Source organism: Mytilus californianus, unplaced genomic scaffold (assembly GCF_021869535.1).
Source record: "Mytilus californianus isolate M0D057914Y unplaced genomic scaffold, xbMytCali1.0.p SCAF_4, whole genome shotgun sequence".
NCBI classification, from domain to species: domain Eukaryota; kingdom Metazoa; phylum Mollusca; class Bivalvia; order Mytilida; family Mytilidae; genus Mytilus; species Mytilus californianus.
The window spans coordinates 108,849,015-108,872,884 of record NW_026262690.1 but is presented as its reverse complement, the minus strand read 5'-3'; the positions used below and the strand labels follow the sequence as shown (position 1 = coordinate 108,872,884).

Sequence of the window (23,870 nt, the reverse complement as noted above, 5' to 3'; positions counted from 1 at the left end):
GTTTTGGAAATCATGTAAAAATAGATTAAAATCATAACAGATACCCTAATAATGACTGAAGCCAAATTTGGTTTAATATTGGTCCTGTAATTTAATAAAAAATCCTGGTGGCCATCTTGAACAGTAAATCGGCAACAAAGTAGCAACACTTCATCAGCACCTCATAAGAAACATTTATGCCATGTTTTGGTTTCATTCCATTCAGTGCACCTCTAGAAGAAGCATTTGTATGTATTTCCCATAGGGTCTTATGTTAAAGGAAGTCCCCCCATTGGCGGCCATCATGGATGAAGGATCAGCTTCAAAGTAACAACACTTGGTGAGCACCTCAAAAGGAACATGCATGCCATGTTTGGTTTCATTCCATTCAATGGTTCTCTAAAAGAAAACATTTGTATGTATTTCTCATAGGGTCCTATGTTAAACTAAGTCCTCCGCTGGCGGCCATCTTAGATTATGGATCGGCTTCATAGTAACAACACTTGGTCAACACCTCATAAGGAACATTCATGCCATGTTTGGTTTCATTCCATTCAGTGGTTCTCTAAAAGAACACATTTGTATGTATTTCCCATAGGCTCCTATGTTAAACTAAGTCTCCCACTGGCGGCCATCTTGGATGATGGATCAGCTGCAAAGTAACAACACTCGGTCAGCACCTCATAAGGAACATTCATGCCATGTTTGGTTTCATTCCATTCAGTGGTTCTCTAAAAGAAGACATTTGTATGTATTTCCCATAGGGTCCAATGTTAAACTAAGTCCCCTGCTGGCGGCCATCTTGGATTATGGATCGGCTTCAAAGTAACAACACTCGGGTAACAGGATAACAAAAACATAATTGGTTACCTCACCATTACTTTGTTTCAGAGATTTGCACAACAACCAAATAACTACAATACAGCAGGGAGCATTTCAAAACTTATCAGCACTGCAGACACTGTATGTAAACATGTTTAGAATATATTGTCCAAAAGCAAATGAAAACAAAATCTAAAGTCATTCAATGAAAAATATGCTTATTGATCAATAACTACATCTTTCTGGAGTTCAGCTCTTTAAACAGAATAACCAGTGGTACGTTGTTCGTTTGACTTAACAGGACTTAACACTATGGAATGCTACAGTTGACTTACGGGATACTATGACATTAGGTGATATGGTTTTATTATAACTTGAAGATATTTTGTCTTAACATAGAATGGTTTTGACACTACTTAATGATGTTGTGATAATACTCAATAGAGATTTCACATTAAATGACATTACTCGACATAACCAACCTATCAGACCGTATCGCGGACTATTGTATTGAAGGACGACGGAGGGGAGCATAGACTGCATGAATTTTTGGTTCGTTGAATACACATACTTTGTTGGAGTCGATGCTATTTAAACATTAGCACAAACTGCTATCTTAATTCTTTACATATTTTGTTATTAAATTTTGGGATGATTTCATTGACAACAACCTTTCAAGGGAATAATTAATTCAGTTACTGGTTAAACATGATAAGTCTTACACATGAATTACACACTACTCTTGCAATTTGCACATTTCATTAAAGATCTAGACCGATTGTTATCTGCTATTTCAAAATCCAAGATGGAGGAAGACACCCCAGCTACCTTAAATTGTTTTTCTAAAATGTTTGACGTTTAACTTATACAAATACGTATAAAAAACGGACATGTACGGAATATTTGATTGAAGTTTCGTTAAGTAGGATGATCATTTTAGTTTTATGACCAACTTATGGTAGCCAGGGAATAATATATTTTCTGGTCTGTGCATTCGTCCGTTCTTCCGTTCTGCTTAAAATATAAAACGTTTAAAATTATATACGGATTAAGTGGTGCACTGAACATGGAAATAAGATCATGTGAAGCGACACAGTGTCTTAAGACCACACATTCTTGTTGCAAATATTTTGATAAATACATTCACATGTATATGTCTCTTCCATATTCATAACCGTCTCTTTGGTTTTGTGGTAGCGCGCTAACATCGACAGTTACCTCTCAAAGGGGATCGGGGAATAGAAATGGTCACTGTTGGTCTTGTTCCGATCGGCCAAAATGGGGAGTCCGTTTGGCTGTGCTGGATGTACAAGTACGCAGTCCCGTCCGGACAGAGTGTAGACGTTAAATCCGATGCCTCTTGTAGAGAGAATTCCACGCTCTCTGCACGTTAATTATGCATGAAATATTTGCCACTGGACGTTAAGCAACCACCTATCAATCAATCGACAGTAGCGTTACTTGAATTTTATTTCTGGTGAGGCAAATGATTTTAATCTTGGCAGTCAAAACCGCACATTGGTTGAAAGACGTCAATGCCAATAGGGAGTGGACGGTTAATTGAAAATATGAATCGTAAAATAGGTAAAGGTGATCATACTCTTGATATGTCACACACTGGCAAAAAGATCCTGTCTATGAAAAATCCAGATTAGTTGAATTTTATCATGAAATAATAGTGCGCATCAAATCAATATAAAAATGAAACTGCTGGTTTAATGTTTAATTCTCAGTAGTCAGTTACAGACAGGTATAGATCAAAACAGAAATAATTGACAGAATTATATGTATGACCTCCTCTTAAATGCTTTTGTATAGATTTGGGATATTAGGAGAACTACATAAATTGTAGGAATGCCAAGTGTCTGTTGAAAATTATGTCCACCAAAAGTAACAAGTTCGTTTTCTAAAAAACAAATCAAGCATCATATCAGTTTCACAGTTATGACCTCATGTTTGAATCAGTTTTATTCAAGGTATACTTTGTCTGTTACTTAAAAAGATATTTGCATCTACCTTGTTCATTTCATGAAAGAAATTTTTCAAGACTTTAATAATGAGGAATGAGTGAGTAAAGAGTAAAGCAGTCAACGTTTTGAACCATCGTCACTCAGTATACTTTATACTATGAAGTACACGGTATATGATTATCTTTATTTCTTTTTTTTTAATGGTAAAAAAATTGGTGATGCGGTTGCCGCATTGCGTCAATGAAAGTTACACCACTGCTCGAGTGCGGGATGTCTTGAGCTTGATCCTCGCCCGTTTCAAATTTGAGATTGGCTGGCTTTCTGCCAAGCATGCAAAATTTAGGAGTTAGAGCAAAGATTGGTCGGTCCGGAGTCAAAATCGTATGTACGGGTAGGATGACATGTCTTCCTGTGGTAAAATAAGAAGTCTGGTTCATATTCATCTTCTCGTCCTAAATATGCATATGTAAAATACATATGCAACAAACACTTATATATATGGCCCTACATCATATTGATACTTATATTGTATGTTCTATTTTAACGTTGCCTATATCAACACCCTCCACCCCATTCCTTTTCGAAATCCTGCATCCGCCTCTGGCAACGAAATCTAATTATATGTTATATATAGCACGCCTTTTACAAACTTACCTATTTAATTTACGAAAAGAAGAGTAGTTTTGAGTGGATAAAATATGTTAATGAGAAAGGCGTGGCTATATATGATTTGTAACATTAATGGGCGATGACACATGTCAGGGGTTTAATTAACTGTACTTTTCAAGAATTAAATATGTCAATCAAAAAGTGGCGCTTTCTATGACAAAATGTCTCTAATTTTTAGAAAATGAACTCATGGATCAGACTTTTTAGTAGGATTTGATTAAATGAAAGAGGTACGTGTAAATGAATTGTTTCCGTGATACTTTCAACATGGTTTAAAAACCAGAGAGCGATTTATGCGTTATTGCAGTGCCCCCTCCCCGGGCGAAAATTCTTGAGGGGATAGATGTAAACTATTGTTAAATGTAATCCATGCTACCTGTTTTCAAAACCAATAGGACGTGTAGTTTTAGAAGAGGTTAACGAAGGAAACTTTTTTAAAACTTATTGTGAAGGTATTCTGCCTTTCCCAACACTATTAGATGGGCTGTTTGTTGGTTGCGTAAGATTGAGAGATGAATATTTTAAGCATGCTTAATTCACGGAGATATACCTTTAAGAAGCGGAGGAATGAAACGACTCAAAATTGCCTGGAAATGTCATTTGTATTTGGACTCCGATAGCATTCCCGTTAACCAAAACAATAAAGTGCAATCCCTTATCGAACACACCTTCTAAAAAACAACCTATATATGGATTTTTTTATCATTACAATTGATAGTAAATGAAAAATACTTTTGTTTTAGAAATTAAATGGAATCTATAGTTTCATCTCAATTTTCAACTTGTATAAAGAGATAGATAGTGACAAACTCTGTGTCTTCACATTACTTGATGTGTATGTTGACTAACGTAATGTTGTTTTTTTCAGTACGTGATGAGGTTTATGTTATTCCGTAATAATGATTTGTCAACTCTTCATATGGCTTTAGTATTACAAAATGAAGTTTTAAAATTTGACGATTTTACACTAAATGATGTGTTCGTTCCAGTATTTGATATTGTTTTGTCATTCTTTGATAAGGTTATCACATAAATTGATGAGGTAAAACCGCGTGCCCATTTTGAAGTAACAAAAAATCCTTTTTTAAACCCATTTCAATGTCATTTCTTGTATGAGTCTCGGATGGGTGATGCTATCCATCGAGTTAGAGTTCGCGTTACTGTTCGAGTTAAAATTAAAGTTAAAGTTCGAGTTAGAGTTGAGTTAAGAGTTAAAATTTGAGTTAAACTTCGAGTTGTAGTCTTAATCAAAGGTAGAGTTCTAGTTACAATTCGAGTTCAAATTTGAATTTCTCATTTAGATTTTTTCGAGTTACATTTCGAGTTGTAATTCGAGCGTTATGAGTTCTTACTTTTATTTTCCGTCGCGGATCTATGGTTTTCGCTTGGTCTTTCAAAACGGGGGCGATAAGGGGCTTGCTTGAAGTGAGTTAAAATTAGAAAATTAGAAAATTAGTACACAAAATAACATTTTTTGGAACAAAAATGTCCCTCGCCCTATTGTTCAATCCACTAGATTTTCAATAATTATTTGCATGCAATAAGTTAAGATTGAATTCTTCCAGTGTAACAAAAGAGAGACGAAAGGTACCAAAGGGATATTCAGACTCATAAGTCGAAAACGAACTGACAATGCCATGGTAAAAAGCGTAAGACCACGGAAAGCAGAAGTTGATCAAGGGTGGTTGCAACCTAGCTTGTGCACGTAATACCCCCTGGGGTTGGCAAAATTAAGGTTAAATAAAGTCTTTAAATTAGATAATAATTAATTTACCAATTGTATTATAATTGTCATTGTATATCAATTGATAAATTAAGGCAAACAAAATATACACCATCATGTTACCTTGAAATGTAGTTTTATACCAATAACATAAAATCTCCATCCGTTAACAGCTAATTCTGTTAATTTGATGTGGATGTGTGAACCTGATAAGATGATTCTCATTTTTAAACGTTTTTGATCTTCATTTTTATATATTAACATTTGAACTGTTTTAATGTTACTTCTAAATATATTAATGAATAAATGATAAAGCCATATCAAATACTGGAACGAACACATCATGTAAGGTAAAATCGTCTAATTTTGAAACATCATTATGTTAAAGATATATAAAAAATTGACAAATCATCATTACGAAATACCTGAGCCATGTAAAGAAACAACTGCATAACGTTAACCCACATACGCATAAATACAAGTGATGTAAAAACCACACTGTGTAATGACATTTTAAATAATGTTGACATCATATTAAGTAATGTCAAAATCATACCTAGTCATTACGAAACCATATCATGCAATATCAAATATCATTAAGTAATGTCAAAACCATACCAAGTCATTACGAAACCATATAATGTAATATAAAAACATCATTATGTCATAACAAAATATCATTAAGTAATATAAAAACATCATTAAGTAATATCAGAACATCATTAAGTAATATCAAAACATCACCAAGTAATGTCTCAACCATACTATTTAAAGACAAAATATCATCAAGTAATAATAAATCACATAACATACTGTCAGATTACTACATAAGACAGCTGTGGCGTTCCATATAGCAGGATCTACAAATACTGTTATCAAAAATAATTAATATTCGAAATGAAGTGGTTTTATTCCACATAAGTAGTGAGTTCTTTGCATATAATTTACAATATTTCATCCAGAAGAAAATAACTAAAAAAAATTAGTTTTTATGGGGAATGCTTTTTTCTTTCTGTTATTAGTTATTATCAATGAACAAAAGCAAACTGTGTGACACACTTTCTGTAAATTTTTTTATTGGCAATTTGAAGTGAAAGTTGGAATTGTAGTCTGATAGGAAGATACTATGAGATAAGAAAAACTCATAAGATGAAGAAAAAACACTAGACAATAGAACAAAAAACACGGGAAAAGTTGAAATGACAAACCTCTGTATGCAAAACACTACGACACGAATCCCATAAAAACATGATAAAAAGCTAAATTAACAAAAATACCGAACTGCAAGGAATCGGAAAGTCCCTTATCAAATGACAAAATCAAAAGCTCCGACACATCAAAAGAATGGAAAACAACTGTCATATTCCTAACTTGGTACAGGCATTTCCTTGTATAGAAAATGGTGGATTAAACCTGGTTTTATAGCTAGCTACATGTAAACTTCTCACTCTATTCCTGAATTGTTTGTAACTATTCACGTTTGGTCTATACCTTTAATGGTTTTTGATTATTTGAGCTTGGCAACACCTGTACTAAATGCCGAATGTTTAATTTTGCACATTTTGTCAAAATAGAATTACTGTTAAGGCATTGATTGTCAAATTGATTAACTAGTACGGGTTTGTGTCATTGATTGTATATTGTATGATGAAGGTTGGCGTTTAAGCTTGAAACCAACCGAATTTTATTAGGTTTTATCAGGAAGACGAGTGTCGCAATGCAAGGTAGACACATATTGAAAGTTAAAGTCATTCATTGAAAATATTAAAAAAAACATTTGCCAAGACTGTCTTTTACATTCTGAAAAAATGTGGAATCCCGATAGTTGAGAGACCAAATAACAAATTGTCATCACCTTTTTAACGATTATCATCGACGACCTAAATGCATGCACTGCTTATGACATTATGAAAACACACATGTGTTTACAGATAGAAGTATAGCGACACAGATAAATTTGCTTTATTTTCTTTACATTCAAGGGGTAATGTTATTAAATTCGTGCGGTAATTGATCATACAAATGTATGACAAACATTTGTAAAGAACAAATATTACTGACACGCATATAGGTTCTTAGTTTCTACAAAAAAGAAACTCGCCTTTTTTATACATACTTCTATCAGCATTTCACAACTGCTTTACAATAAAAAAAGCGTTTAGATGGTACAATTTGTCACAATATGTTATGCTGCAACAAGAATAAATGACGATTGGCTGAAATAAATACATTAATGTGTTCTTTTTCATCAAAAGCCAGAAGTAAGATAGTTACAAATTATTTTTTTTTTTATAACCAATGTTCTGGAAAAAGATATATATGTAAATGAAAATTTCTCTCTTGTCCCTTTTTTGCCTTCAAGAATCTGCATACTGATATAAATTTTATGCAGCTTGAAAAAACTCGTAAGAAGCTGACTCATTTAAAATATGTTTTTTAGGTTTCGCATATGATAAAGATATTTGATTTCTATAGAAGTCCGTATGGTAAACTGTATGCTTTGTTTTGGTTTTGTTGATGAGAAGGCTTCCTTTTATTTTTTACACTTACTAACGTGTTACACATACAAAGTAACATAGGATAACATTGTATTAGGACTGTTTTGATATACTATTCTTGGGACATACATTTCGAATTTTTAAAGTATGTAAGCATCCTGCATGGGATAAAATTAACGATTACTTAATTATTATTCTACATAATATTGATGAACCAGGCCACTACAAGTGGAATAACATAATTGTTAACAGTAAAATTGATAAGTGACTAAAATCGGTAGGGAATTTGTCTATCTCCAACGAATATAATATCGTTTATATCGATATTGAGATATACAATCCAAGATATAGGAAGATCTGTTTTTTTTAGTGTTCTATACGTGTTGATAATATGAAAATTTACCAAAACTGAAATGTTTGTATATTGAACTTTATTGCTTTCGGTCAAATCAGTTAAATATAAAACGAATTATATGGTAGTCGGTAATGATGAAATTTAATGCGAGTTTGTCTAAAATGTGATGCCCTTAAAACTACATGATAAGATAATGACATCATATAATATCTTATCTCGATTTGTCCATTTCTAATCGATTCAAGAGATTTGAACATCAGCTAACTGCTTTTGATTTAATTTACCACTTTTTTCAGAGATTTGAGAGGAAACAATGTGACATTTGTCAAGAATGACACTTTTGAACATAACACCAACTTACAATATCTGAAAGTACAAAAACATTTATTGAACGATTGATAGATCCATGACGTCAACGACCGATTCGGTTATGTAGTACATTGTGTATTAGATTATTTTGTTTCCTACTTCACCGTGAGATATATTATGAGATTTAGCATTTCGGACATAAACCTAAACATGCGGTTGAATGAAACTTGTTGATTGTTTTAACATTCATACCGGTAAACAAGGTAAATGTCAGTCGATAAACAGTGACACTTTAATTAACAAATGAATTTAAGATGACAAAAGAATATAAACATAGCACTTTTAGATACCAGATTTAATAAAAAAATCATGAAGTTTGAGAAAGTTTAATACAAAGAAAAGTTATAATTTATAAGTGAAATTGTTTAAACTTGAAATTAGCTAGTGTATTTTTAAAAAGAGTTACTGTAACAAATCAGATTACAAATCACGTAACTTTTAGAAATGTATCACAGGGGTACATATATCATAGATTTATAAAACAAAAAACACGATTTAGATATTTCATTTATATTTTTGTGCATAAAATTTTGTAGCAGTTTTCTAGGAATTGCACTAAACTGTATCTGTTTATATTGTTTTGAATTGATGGTAGTTATATAAGACACAAAGGTAAAAATAGGTTACCCGTATAAGCGCAGAGAACGGAATAATGTTTTTCACTTGTAAATATATAACTATCTAAACCTACTAAATATCCTTTTTTGATTCTCTATAATAATGCCTTAAGAAAACAATTTATTATGACTTAAAACCATGATGAGTGCAAGTAAAATTAATAGAGTATTTGTTTATGTTATGTTTGACTTATTATATACCGCTATCACCTATCATGTGTAGTGTTCAAATTCACAACCTCAGTGAAGTCAGGCAGATAGTACTGAAGAAAAATTTCTTAGCCGATTCTGCCACTGAGGTCACGTAATAGATTTAAGAACGAAGATTGAATTTAGTTTTAGTCTAAATTATTTATTAGTCAATCGATGTGTAAAGATCTAGTTAAATGTTCCTATGATCAAATGGAAAGAATGTGTCAAAACCAAATGTTTTTTTTTCTATTTACCTGCAGTGAATTACTAAAGATTCTAAAAGTAATTAAAACACATGTATCAAACCTTTAAAACAAAAATGAAGAAAATATAATTCATGATTAATGTTTAAAAGGGTGGTAAAACATTCGGATTGCATCAAACGACATTTCGAATGAACAGATTGAACAAAATTGAAAAAAAATCTTGAAAAGGAGGGGAGGGATATAAACATATAAGTCATTTACATATGTTGAGTGCGAAGTTAATTGTGTTACAAATTATTTACATTTATAAGATAATTAAAAGTATACACTTTCTATTTTGGACATAGGCAAACGTTCCTTTGCTCACTTATAATTCATTAACTGCCTACTATAAAGTAATACCTGTGTATTATGAATTTCAAAGGGGCAGGTCTGAGTGTATATGTATATATATATATATATATATTGTTTTTAATTTATGCTAATATTCATGTCTATCCGTAATTTCATAATTTTTCCAGTTTTACAACTTTTGTACGATCGTGTTATATTTTGTGTTTTTGATTAGAATTGTGATATCATACAAAGCTAGACTGTAATCAAACGAACATGAAACAAACTAAATTCACTTCAAATTCAAACAGATTTCTTGATCTAGTATGTGATTGCAACTTTCCGTTTTGGTCCTGGCTAAAATCAAAATCTTGGCATTATGAGGCAGTCACCTGTTTGGATCGGGATAATATTAAACTGTCAAGTCTTCAAGAAATTGATTTCGATAACTGTACATGTAAGTATTTTGATGATAAAAAATAGCTATTGAGATAGAAAAGCAATGATAATAAAAAAAAAAAGCATCGCTTAAATGGAACAACATGTGTAATCTAAGCGTTTTGAATACATTCATCTAACATAATTACAAACGACGTTATAATGAAAAAATATAGATAAGGTCATTAAAAAAAAGGAAGTGAACTACGTATATGATATGAACAGAATGTGACCGTTTACAATTCTACTAATTCTACTAATTTGTGTCTCATGAAATGAATTTTATTGATAACACTTGATTAATCTTCACGTTGAGAGAGAGAAAGCTAGTTGCATATAAAGATAAAACAATTGGCGGATGACAAGTAATTTTTTACGTTCAGAAAGAGGATCGTTATATTTTTTAAATATACGTTAAGGTGACTCGTAATTTGTGCCAACAAGAAATGAATATATCATTCAACTAGACTAGTATACACAAATATAACGCAAACTTCAAAACAAAATTTAAGAAACCTAAGAGAGCAATAACAACGATAGGCTTGGGAAATATATGTTTAGTGGAAGTGCCAACAGAAACTGTGTTTTTGTGAATAAATACAATCTAAATTATTAGCGTAAAACAAAAATAAAAGTAAATCTTCCGAAAACTGGATAACTTTCCTTTTTTTATGAACGTTCACTTTTCCACAATATCAGTTTTCATTGGATAATTATATATCTCTATCTATTTTTTTCGTTGAAAAAATAATTGCTGCTTGTTGTTTCATTTTTTTTTTTTTAATTTTTGACATGGTCTTACGTATATATTTTCTTGGTATTCTCATTAAAGTTAATATCTGCTTTGTAAGAGAAAAACAGTGTTTTTCGATGAAGCCGAAAAAGAACGACAAAAAATATGATGTATTGTCATTTATGTCAATACGTCAATGTCGACATATTTATGGCGTCAAGTGACATAAAAATGACTATTATATCTCAAGTGTCAAGTTAATCCCCCAATATTATTTAATCAGTTTAATTAGCATAAATATCAAAGGTGTTATCTGGTTTTTTTTTAATCCAGTAAAGAAATAAGGGATCATTTCTTCCTCTTCCTGTATTTGTTTCTCGTTGACTAGCTACAGTTGATGTTTACTCAATTTACGGTTTTCACTGTGATTGCATAAAATGTAAATTTGAAGAGAAAACACGTCTTCCACCAAAAAGTAAAACTATCGGGTCAAGTGATAAATGCTGGATAATACAAAAGTAAACATATAAAAAGCACAACGCTAGGAACAGAACAGTATATTTCTTTTTAACAAGAGTGATCGTAATACAATTGGCAAAATTACGTTAAGAACGCACAACTAATTTGTAACTTTTATTTATTTCTATATTTTTATTTTTATTTATTTTCATGCCTCACTTACACGAAAACATAAGAATTGCATATTCAAATTCAAATTGTTATTTTTACACTAATCACAGACGATTCGTGTTATCCTGACTATTGTTCAAATGGTAGATCTTGTAGTCAAAACAGCTATGGTGATTTAGTATGCTCGTGCGTCGGTGGGTGGACAGGTACTACATGTACAGGTAAATGGAATATAAACAGTATAGAAAGATAATAAAATTGAGAATGGAAATAGGGAATGCGTCAAAGAGACAACAACCCGACCAAAGAAGAGAAAACAGCCGAAGGCCACCAAAGGGTGTTCAACACAGCAAGAAAATCCCGCACCCGGAGTCGGGCTTCAGCTGGCCCCTTTACAAAACTGTGAACTAGTTCAGAGAAGACGGACGTCACACTAAACTACAAAACATATAAATGAACTAAAATTTGAAAAAAAACATACAAGACTAACAAAGGCCAGAGGCTCCTGACTTGCAAAAATACGGCAGGGTTGAACATGTTTTGTGAGATTTCAACCCTCCCCTAAACCTCTAGCCAATGTAGAATGTTATACCATGTTTCTATGCCAATACCTATTAAACTCTGATGAAAATACAACTACTATCATTAAAACAAAACTAATATTTGGTGAATGCAAACTAAAAAAATAACTGCATTTTCCAATTGATACTGATATGATTTCTTTATGAATAAAACAGATAATACTTTAACTTTATATAATATGTTATGGTCACTGTATAGTGAAAACAATAAGGTTAACTTTAAAAGCAATTTGTAATTTAAAGAGCAAACAAAGTTTTACATGCATACCTTATTTATTTAATTATTTACTATTTCTATAATCATAATTGTAACGTGTGTATTGCACACCTGTGTTTGATATTATATAGACATGGTATATTGCTTGTACAATTTGGATGAGAATGAACAAAACAATTAAAAGATGGTTTCCTGACACATGTATATAATGTATTATCAAAAGTAGGTTGGGTAAAGAGAAGTCATAAGCCCTATCGTTGAAATCAGTAAGATTTGTAAACGAAAACAAAAAAAATCAAAATCATCTTTATCTATGTTAAAATTTCTCATTTATTGCTTCTTTGTATATATAATAATCATAATGCTTTACAGTGGCAATGTAAATGTTTGCAAATTGTTTTTTTTTTATAATATAAGCATTTACTAACTTTGCCTATATAGAAAGTGAGTATCAAATTTAATGTTGTCGAAGTTATATCAATGAAAAATAACTGCTATTTTTTTTAACACTGTTTTTGTATTGAATGTGAATGTATTGCATAGTTTATGTTATTCTATAACTTTCAATTTCTTTTTATTTCATCCAGGTTAATGTAACAATTGATAAATGTATTTTTACTTTCATCATCAGTAAGGCAAATTTAATCAATACAACAAGATTATATCTTTACTATCATTGTAAAGATCTTGTAGGTTATTTTTTGTTACTTTAAATAGATATAAGAAGATGTGGTATGAGTGCCAATGAGACAACTCTCCATCCAAGTCAAAATTTGTAAAGGTAAACTATTATAGGTCAAAGTACGGTCTTCAATACGGAGTCTTGGCTCACACCGTAAAGCAAGCTATAAAGGGCCCAAAAAATTACTATTGTAAAACCATTCAAACAGGAAAACCAACGGTCCAATTTATATAAAAAACGAGAAATGAGAATAACTTATGAACCACATCAACAATTGACAACCACTGAACACCAGGTTCCTGACTTAGGACAGTGCAAACAAATGCAGTGGGTTTAAACGTTTTAATAGGTACCAATATTAATAATTTAATAGTGTAACATCACAACATAGAAATCCACACTATAAAATATCAATTAAAAGACATATTAACAAAAACAAGTGAACATACACACACCGAATAAATTTTATCTATGACAAAATGTTAATACAAAGTAAATTAAAGAATGTTTATTCTTGTATTTCACAGGTATCGACATGGTTGTGATTATTTGGAAAATAAAAACACAATACCTCATATATTTTAAATTTTATTCAAATTATATTCAATTTTACAAATTACAGCTCTAATATCAAAAGAACACGATCTAAACCATAAGTGGAAATGATAAAGACAACAACAATTTCATTTCAAGCAGTCAATTCATCATCCATAAAACAAAACTATAGTTGATCAGAATGAATTCTCGAAACATATGGGGGTAAACTCATTTGCTCCGAACCGAGCCAGTAAGAAGTTCTTACTGCACTGATGGAAAAATTCACTGCAAGTAAAAGTTAGTGATGAGTCGCATTTTGTGATGTCACAACCGAGGAAAAGAGGACGGAACCGTGGCTGTGACATGGAACATGTCCGTAGTAATCTGTTAAAACCCAATCCTTATCGGTCAACCAAATTGACTTTAGTTCGTATATATTACTATCATAAGCTCATTGCATTCATTTAAAATTATGTAAGTGTGATTTCCTTATTACGCTCTGTTTGAGTGTTGATTCTTTTGGTTTTTAATATCTTTTCAGCTGTAATGAAATCTTAAAGAAATTCTTATACTAGGGTGTTTTGTTCAGGTGCAGTTAACTTTAATATTTTGAAGTCAACAGGTCACAGGTGAATTAACATTATGAAGAGTTTTTACTATTTTTCGACGATATCCTCTGAATCACGTTTTTAACAATAAAAAATGATCAATAACATTAAGCTGGGAATAAAAAGATTCAATTCCAACTTTATCATGTTTATGTTAACTGTTCACCATGGATGCAATAAGTAGGTACTCCTTTTATTTCTGATGATATATTCCAAGTCATTATCTTCTCCTTGTTCATGTTGATGATAATTATGATGGGTTCGGGAATCCATTAAATCAACATATGCAGTTGCACTTGAATAGCACAATTTATGTCTTTTCATCTTGGTCAGTCTATATTTCTGTCAGAGATTACATAATAGATGAACCATTGTCCATGTATGTTCGATCAGGCTACGGTAGGGCCTTTGATGCCATATCTTTGTAATTTTCAAATAATATTTGATAATTATTTTTTCAGGCGAAACATTTTGATACATATATTTTTTTTCAATTTTAAATTTGAATTTTGCTTGTTAAAATACACCAGAAAATTGAAAAAGAATTTGGGGTAACCATATAACATTTTAGATACGAGCTGTTGAAAGTAACTGAATGATTTTCCAAAAAAACAAAGAATATATATGGAAAACGGTAGGTATGTTTATATTAGAAGCTATTAGTCCACATATTGTTTTTGCAATTGATTTCCGTTTTAAAATGAATATGGGATCAATTGGTGCAAACGGAGTCCTTAGAAAACTCGCCTGCAGCTTTAGCAGATAATTAAAACAAAAAAAAAACAATCAGCATAGTTATTAATGTCTACATTGAAAATGCCAGAACTTATAACGGTAAGGCTTTTTCTGACACACCGTTTGAAAAACGTAAGTGTGTGTATGTCATTTTGTTAATTAATACAAATATTCAAGTGTATTCAAATGAAGGGAAAATATACTGACTAATTGTCAAAGGCATCTCCCCAAGACACAAATTAACCATTAGCAAAATAAATATACAATAACCAAAATCCATGTTTTTCAATATCAAAAATTACTGATCGAGTTTGATTTCGTCACGTTTAACACAGCGTTGACAGAATAATGACATATTTTGGTCGGTTTTAAAAGGGGAACTCGATGTTGCGTATAAACTTCTTTTTGTTTTTTCTACATCTATGTATGTATTCATTCTTAAAGATAACCATCATCCTCTGAATCTCATCCTCACTATTTTCGGTGCTTTAAATTTGAGATATTGCCTAAAATCTAGTCTACACCAAATCCTTATTTACCTTTTTACATACATGCACACTATCAACTGGGCAATTTTATATCAACAAATGATCTGTCTCGAACGCTCACAATTAAATGACAAAGCAAAATATAATGTGTATTGACTGAACGGCGCTTCAGTACAGACGAAAATATTTCTTGAACTTGTACTTTTTTCGCATTACAGAAGACTAGCTTTTTCTTTGATGGGTTAACCGTCCATCAATACTGGAACAAAGTGAAGGTTCATAAACAGATATCCACCGGCTTGTTAGCTGACATCCGATGATATGAGAACATCAATACGTAAAATGCAAACATTATTAAATGAAAATAGTATAAAGGACGAACGACCAGAGCGTAAGACTATTTTTGAAATCAATGCATTTTGCTTTTCTATTTTTAAATGAATAGAGATTTTTCATACATATTACAGTCTTGTAGTCATATATATAATGATTCCTTGGCATAGAAATAAATTTGATAGGTTTACCAATGTTTTATTTACAATAGGGCTTAATAATATTACAGAATGGTATTCCCTAAGGGGAAAGATGTGCCAATTGATGAAAGACTTGGTTATTATAGATACAAACTCTTTCAAAATGTATTATTAGCGTCAACCATTGAATTTCGGACACTTTGCCTTCGTTGATTGCATAGAGAACGTGGCAGAGTTAAACATGTTTATCAGTGATCAAGTCCAGTTAACCTCAGAAATTCATGTTCCAGTACAACATCTGGACAAACTTTAAACATCAAAGAAAAACGGTTTTTTATAAAAATTTCAATTTATGATTTTTGTTGTTACGATAAACACATTGAAGGTTTCTTAAAACCGGCTCAATAACAATCATGACTTTCATCGAATGATATAAAACATGATTAACAAGGGTTGCCATTATAAAAATAAGAAATCACCTGGGGTAAAAACACCCTTAGTATTTCAACAACAACAACAAAATTGTAAACAAAATTACGGTTGCTAAAAATAAAATAATGAATATAAACTGTATTGATTTGTGTACTTTGATCAAAATAAATGTGGCAATAAATAATAAAATAAACCCGAACAACTCGCATATCTAAACCATATTTACAATAATGAATAAATTTTAGAGCTCCCAATAATTATTTTCTACCTCAAAGGCATGTCTTCTTCTTTTGTTAAGAAAAATCATTAACTATTTAGCATTACGTTTAAACAATCGAAAACCCATAGTTTTTGGTTGTCATGTGATTTCCTTTTTTACTTGTAGTATTCTACCTATTGTACATTTTTGTAGGAAAAAACCTACCATTGTTTATGTTAATCGATGTGCCTTGTTAAAAATAGACCGGTTTATCTATAGATAAAATATAGATATATAACTCTTTAAAAATTCCTCTTTTTTATTTCTTTGCTATTTCCAACTAACGAAAAAGGAATATTCGGAATATTCAACTTCGTTTTGGTATATTTTTACTGAATCATGGTCATTTGGCAGAGTTGTCTGAGTTGGATTAAAAGTCTCCAATCGTACTATGTTTATGTGTTTTATTGTGTGTTGCATGATTCAATATTTAATCTTGGGTTTATCAGTTCAGTTTTTCTGTTGTTCCGTTGTTTCCTCTTATAGGTGATGTGTTCCTTCGGTTTTGGTTTGTGACCTGGATTTGTTTCAGTTAAATTGATTTACGACTATTGAACAGCGGTATACTACTGATGCCTTTATTTATATATTTCAGTTGAATCTCCCTATGTTCAAACCAAATAAACAAAATATGAAGGCCACGAATATTATGGATGGTGTACTTAAGATGATGGTATATTATCATATCCATATGGCCAGTTGTTAAACACAACGTTATACGTTTAAGTAATCAACCTAACAATCCACCTTTAAACAAAACAAAATAAGGTTGCGACCAGCATTTTGACTTAAAAAGACTATAGTTTTTTACATCAGCGTAATTTGGTCTCTGGTTGATAGTTGTCTCATTGACAATAACCACATCTTCTCATTTTAATACATTTGACAATGTTTTACTCGATTGTTGCAATATCGAGAATATGACGTTGACATCGACAAAAGCACGAAATACGGAAATATATGACTAAGACATGTGTTACTGAAGAAACCATCATATGGTAGCTCGAGTTCATCAAATGATACTTGTCAACGTTTTGACAAGTTAAAGACATTCTTTCTTATTAACAATTGAAACCTTTTTCTGGACATTACTATGTTTGCTATTCAACTAGGTTTACCAAAGGTTGATCTGTTGTGAATCTGTATTTTTTTATGCTGTACCACTACATCGTTCAAATTTTACACAAACTGGTCATTATCCTAGTAAAAAAATGTATCTTTATTTAAATATATTCTCTTTAAGGCGAAGTGTACGTAATTGCACGCCTCTAGCGGAATTCAGGATAAAAAACGTGCGTCGTTAGTTACGCGGGTTATCTCCCCTACTCCAAGAAAGGAAAAATGGGCACATGAAAGAAAAATGACTTCGTGCGGTCTTTCATGAATCCAAACAAGTATTCATGTGCTATTTCAAAACTTCAAAGAAATTATTATAATGACTCCAATCAGAAATCTGAGGATCCTATTGTGAGTTAGTCTGACTCTATTACCACTGTTTTTGTTTTAGACACGCAGAAGCAGGTACACAATACGACTCGTGTTTATTTCAACAGAAGGTAAAAACGCCTAAACAACAAAATTATAACCAAATAAACAAATAAACCAGTGACAATTCTGCTTCTATTCGTATCAAATTCATTAAAATCAAACCAGAATTGACCCCACAATATTTTTTGAAAAACCATAGTTTTGAATGAAATTCAGTGTAGCGTAAAATTGTAGGTAACGAATAATTATATTGCATGTGAATTTGTGTGTTGAACAAGAAAGACGTTGGCATGTCCGATTTTATGCAATTGATGTTTTATATTTTATTATTTATGTAAAAAGTATAAAAGATACTAAGGGTAATCGACCACTAGTACAACATTTATAAGCCGAAGAAAAAGCCAACAGCAAAAAAAAACCCATCAGATTCCGTCCACAAAACATTACACACTCAGAAACTAAGAATTGAGCACTATTACTTTTATCTCAGAATAAGTAAAATCTATGTCATCCAAATCTCAGTTTTCAAGGTGCAGAAAATAAACAGGTGTTTTCTATTCCGTCCGCAATTTTTTGGGAAAGTAAAATCTAAATTTAGAACCATGGTTGAAACTGAAACTACACATGTATGATAAAAATAGAACGTGTTATTTTTTCTTTATCAAATTCCAATTTCGAAGGGATAGCGAAATTTGTTTTCTTTTGTTGTGGTTTTGTGTATCATTCAGCAGTAGTATAAGGTAGGGGAAGAAGGGGGAGGGGGTGAAGAAACTAGGGTCTACAATGTCGGGGCTTTTTATAACCGACTATACGGTATGGATTTTTGTCATTGTTGAAGGCCGTATGGTTGCCTATAATAATTACATCCACATGATTTAAGGTAGCTGGGGTGTCTAAATATTGGACGATAGATTTTCCTTAAACTTCTGTAAAAGACTTCTGGGTCAATGTAATTTCAAATTTCAATACAAAAACTGGGGATCACGGACCTTGTTTTTTCGTAATAACACATTGAAATTAACGAAATTTGGGTTATTTTATATTGTTAATATAGAGGAAACTTAAGTTTTCCTTATTGCGGAAACATTAAACGATAGAATTGGCTAAAATTCGATGAGAGAATTGCTTTTCATTAATAACTCCGAAATATCAAATAAAAATAGGGGGTCACGGGCCTTATTTTCTTGAAAAAATCCCCAAAAATTTTAAATATACTTTACGACACTTAATGTTTTGATAGTTCAATCTTTAAATTTCAAGTTTTAGGTATTTTGTTGTATATTAAATGATACTTGGTAAAATATTTTTAAAACAAAAAAGTATTTTTGCAACATGATCAGAACGGACGCTCAGAAAAAGACACCCGGTCTACCTTAAACTGTGGCAGATAGTTGTCTAATTTGCAATCATACCACATCTCCTTATTTTCATATTATATTAACAAAACTGCAATTCATTTGCATTATATACAGGAACAATTTGTATGGCACTACACTAGGTAAACTCGTATAGCATCGCCCATGGTACATTCTTATAGCATTACACCAGTACATGTTTAGTATTACACCAGTACATTTATAGTATAACACCAGTACATTTATAGCATATCACCATGCACAAAGCTTTAGCATTACACTATACACAATGCTATAGCATTATACACAATATACACAATGCTAAGGCTAACACTGGGAATGATCTGTGCTACGGGAAGTTATATCAAAAACTCCGATCTGTTTTACTTTGCTAAAATTCATATGCGTGTTCTTCTTTTGACCTTTATAATAGCGTTATAGAGTAGAAATTGTGATGACGTTACAGTAGACATCAATAACGTCGCCGAATGTTTTTATTTTTTCCGCTAAAAATTAAACTTCCACAGGATATAGCTTGAAAACTAGCACGGTTGCTAAGGACTTTCTTTGCACCAATGGGTTCGTCGTTCATTTTTGAATCGCATATCGATTTTTAAAAAAATTCTGTGGACCAACGAAATAGAAAATCTTGATAAAGTAAAAGTATCTGCCGATTTTTATGATTTTCCCTATATATCCTTTGTATTTTTGGCGTATCAAGCTGTTAATTTCGACAGCTTGTATCTGAAAAACGAAAACGGTTACCCCCTTTTTTTATTTTACTGTCTGATGTATTTTTACAAGCAGAATCCACATGTAAAATTTAAAAAAAATCTGTGGAGTAGTTAATTACGTACACTTCGCCTTAAACATGCTTTGAAAAAAATCGTGTTGGGTGACTTATCATAGATACCAGGATTGAAATTTTGTACGCCAGACGCGCTTTTTGTCTACAAAAAACTCGTCGGTGACACTCGAATCAAAAATGCTGAAAAGGCAAAATCAAGTTTTGTTTATATTCTTTAGAGTTTATCTAAATGTTTCACTCTCAAAATTGACTCTTACTCGTATTGAGGGTATTTATTAAATTATATTTTCATTTCATTTTAGGTAGTGTGATACATCACCAGCACCTTTCATCGGAAAATCAACTTGATGTACATTTCTGGATAAGTTGATCTGTTGATATGCTAATACTGCCTGAAGTCCAAGGTATTATTATTAAGATGGGAAGTACTAAAATAATTTACTTAAGTTGTAGACAATCTTCCATGAACCAATGAAAAAATTATGCAATGGTAGGAATATCTTGAAAACGTTTATTGTTAACAGTGACACGAACCAAAACGTTTTTCTCTAATTTTTTCTTACTGCGAAAAAAACCACTGATTGTGGACTGCATATCTGTCAGGTAATTTTCCGTCAGTAAATGATACGGCAAGGGTCATTACGAATTGTTATACAGGATGTTTATCTTGATAAACTCTAAAAATGCTCCAAACTTTACGCTTGTAACCACCGAACAGGATACTAAACTATTCCTATCTGCTCATTAACAAATGTATAATTCAAATCTCAACTTTTAAACAGAAAAGATGAGGTTTCTATATGCACTTCCGAATCTCAGCATGGACTATTATTTATCAATCCATACAGTAATCTAGAACTTGTGTTGTCGCGTTTATTCAGACTTGATAAATATGTAACCACGTCCTAGCTGATTACGGACTGAGTATGTCTGGCTATTTGGATGTGCATCCCTTCACGTCTGTTCGGCTATGGTAAAGATCCACGTCTTTTAGAGAATATTGACTGATGAATACTTACATTGACTTTCAATGAACATGATAAATATTTGCAGTTAATCGCTGTTAAACATACTTAAACACGCCGATTTCATCTTTAAGTGTTTGAACTCAGTTCAGCTATGAAATTTAATTAACAATAAGTTCTTTGCGAGTGGTTTGAGATTTTTTTTAACAAAACTATCCAGTATGTATTCACCTGGTATTGTATTATACCTTGAGGTAAATATTTGCTATTAATGCTATCAGAATTCCAAGCAAATCATCATGGCGTATGTTCAAATTTCGACGAGATGACATCATTTTTATCATTATGAACTGTTAGAAATAATGATTGAAACGCAAATTCTAAAATATCTATGGTTCTATACGTCACCTATTCTTTGTGTAAAAGGCAACATGTCAGAGTGTTTCAACTGCAATAACTTTAAAGTATTTTGAAGTTAATCACTGGCCTAGGAGTCCACAGGCAAAGAGGTGGGGGTTTAGCCCTAACTATATTATGCAAAAAAAGTGTGATGGAGGACATTGATTTACTACTTGACTACAGAAGATATTTTTACTTTTCTTTTTATACAATTAGTCGGTTGAAACTAGTAGATTTTTGTTGAAAAATACAAGTACTGAAATTCAGAAATTATTGCGAGGTTTTTATTAACGCGAGTAATGCGGCTTGGTGAAAATCGCAATAATAAGAACTCGCATTCTGATATCTACTACATATATTTGTATTCAACTTTTCCTAAAATCGCAATAATTAATCTCGCATTTTTGTCCATTCTTTAAAGATCGCAAAAAAAAAAAGCACGCAATAATTTCTGACTTTACAGTATTTATCTATCAAATCGATGACATCAGCAGTAATTCGTCGTACTATTCCCGAATGTCATATTTTGACTGAGTGGATTAGCATGGCGTTTGATTCATGCAGTATACGCACCCAAGCTCTGTCTCTTTTGGGTTCATGCGATAACCAAAGTTTCTGTTTGATAATTTTATTTATATATTCCGAAATCGATTTATTAGATCTGAAAATCGCCAAACTGTAAACGCATAAACTGCTTTTATTTTCCAACTTGATTAGTAACACTGCTGAAAGACTATTTGCCAAATTTTTCTGTTTTGTTTTGCTTTTTAACGAATTCTAAGCAAGGCAATGCTTTTGCCATTGTTTATCGGGTGGGGAGGGGGTGATGCTGTTTACACAGCTCTGAATGTCTTGTTTACATCACCATTAATCTCATGTTTATGTGATCCTTCTTTTAATTCATTTGTGTCGAATATTTTGAGGGGTTTCACTGAGCAACTTATATACTTTCGTATTGCTTTATATGAGTTTGATTTACAATGTTGCGGACTTAGTTCGAAGAACTTATAGTTTTTTGTTTATCTTCCTTGACATTGCTAGAAATTAGCGGGAAAAAAACAATTTAATTTATAAAATTAAGTGAAATCATCTGGGAATGAAGTAGATGAGGAGCAGTAAAAGGAATTACAGATTAACTTGATGTGCCCGCTAAAGATGAGAACTTGATTTTTGAATAATTATGCTGATACAAAATCGTTGCATTTAATGAAGCGAACAAAGTCGCATTTAATATAATGTACGACATAAAATCTTGTTATTAATTATGTATATGTATTCGTATGAACCATCCTGAACCCCAGCTACTTTAGTAACAATTAAGCTAGTTAAGAACTATTGAGCAACCCTAAGGTGATCATCATGATGTACAATAAAAATGTCATCATGAAAATTATCGAGTAATACGTCAATTAAAGACTTAAATTGTTATCGTATAAAACATAATTGTAATACTCAATATCTTTTACAGAAAACGTACAACAGAGTTGGATAAAATGTGTAGTGCTTTTTTGAAAGACAATTGAAAGCGTATTTAGCAAAGAGGACCAGAGCTACAACCTAGTCAGATTTCAAATGAACGAGCACTTTACGCAATCAAAGCTTCAATCATCTGACAAAAATGAGACAACGTTCAAAAGACTCTAGAAGAAACCTCATCAGAACCTTGTGAATTTTTAGTTAGTACTTTGAAATGTCAAACTAACATGGACTGTAAATGTAATTGTACCATTTGCAAACTTCTAGTAAACAATGAAAAAAGAATTAAAAAAAGGAGTTAAAATTGTAAGAAATGTGTACAAAGAACAAAAAAAAACACACAAAATTAAAGAAAAAAGAAAAAAAGAAAAAAAGAAAAAAGAAAAAAGAAAAAGAAAAGAAAAAAGAGAAAAGAAAAGTACAGCTCAAATCTTGATAATCGGGAGGGCGGTGGGTAATGCAGCCAAGATTTTTCTTGCCAGTCACCAGCCTGGATTAATGCAGAGTGACTATCTTAGTGGGAAAGACAAATCATTATAAAGTTTTATGGATTTTTATTTAGACAACCCCCCACAAACTACCTTCAATAAAATTGGCAAATCCATTACACATTCTAGTATAAAAGTTACTTTATCTGAGTTATCTCCTCTATTGTGGCAAAGTTGAAAAGAAATGTATCAAAAAACAAAAACAGTCTGATTCTTTGATTTTTTTAATATTGTATATTCATCATTGTAAGGTCCTGCTGATCTTACCTTCTCATGTGGATTCTGAGAGCACTTTGCATATACAAATGTAGTTTCCAGGTATAATTCATCTTGGCTTTTCATGTT

At 31.7% G+C, this 23,870-nt stretch overlaps 1 protein-coding gene across 6 annotated transcripts in view; it reads left to right on the top strand.

Moving 5' to 3' along the window:
* LOC127739089 (slit homolog 1 protein-like) overlaps window positions 1-23,456 on the top strand; it is a 296,950-nt gene extending 273,494 nt beyond the window's left edge. Inside the window, exons 1-4 of one of the 6 annotated variants that reach the window (XR_008000279.1) lie at window positions 13,389-14,180; window positions 15,601-15,773; window positions 20,500-20,601; window positions 23,030-23,456. Coding sequence is in view for 1 of the 6 variants with exons in the window: in XM_052250682.1 (XP_052106642.1) it covers window positions 11,645-11,787 (143 nt within the window). In the remaining 5 variants the exon portion in view is untranslated. Of the gene's footprint in view, window positions 1-11,644; window positions 13,365-13,388; window positions 14,181-14,313; window positions 14,794-14,915; window positions 15,774-20,499; window positions 20,602-23,029 lie in introns of those variants that run through there. The other 5 variants (XR_008000278.1, XR_008000277.1, XM_052250683.1 and 2 more) reach the window with 5 other exon arrangements.
* The last annotated feature ends 414 nt before the right edge of the window (window positions 23,457-23,870 follow it).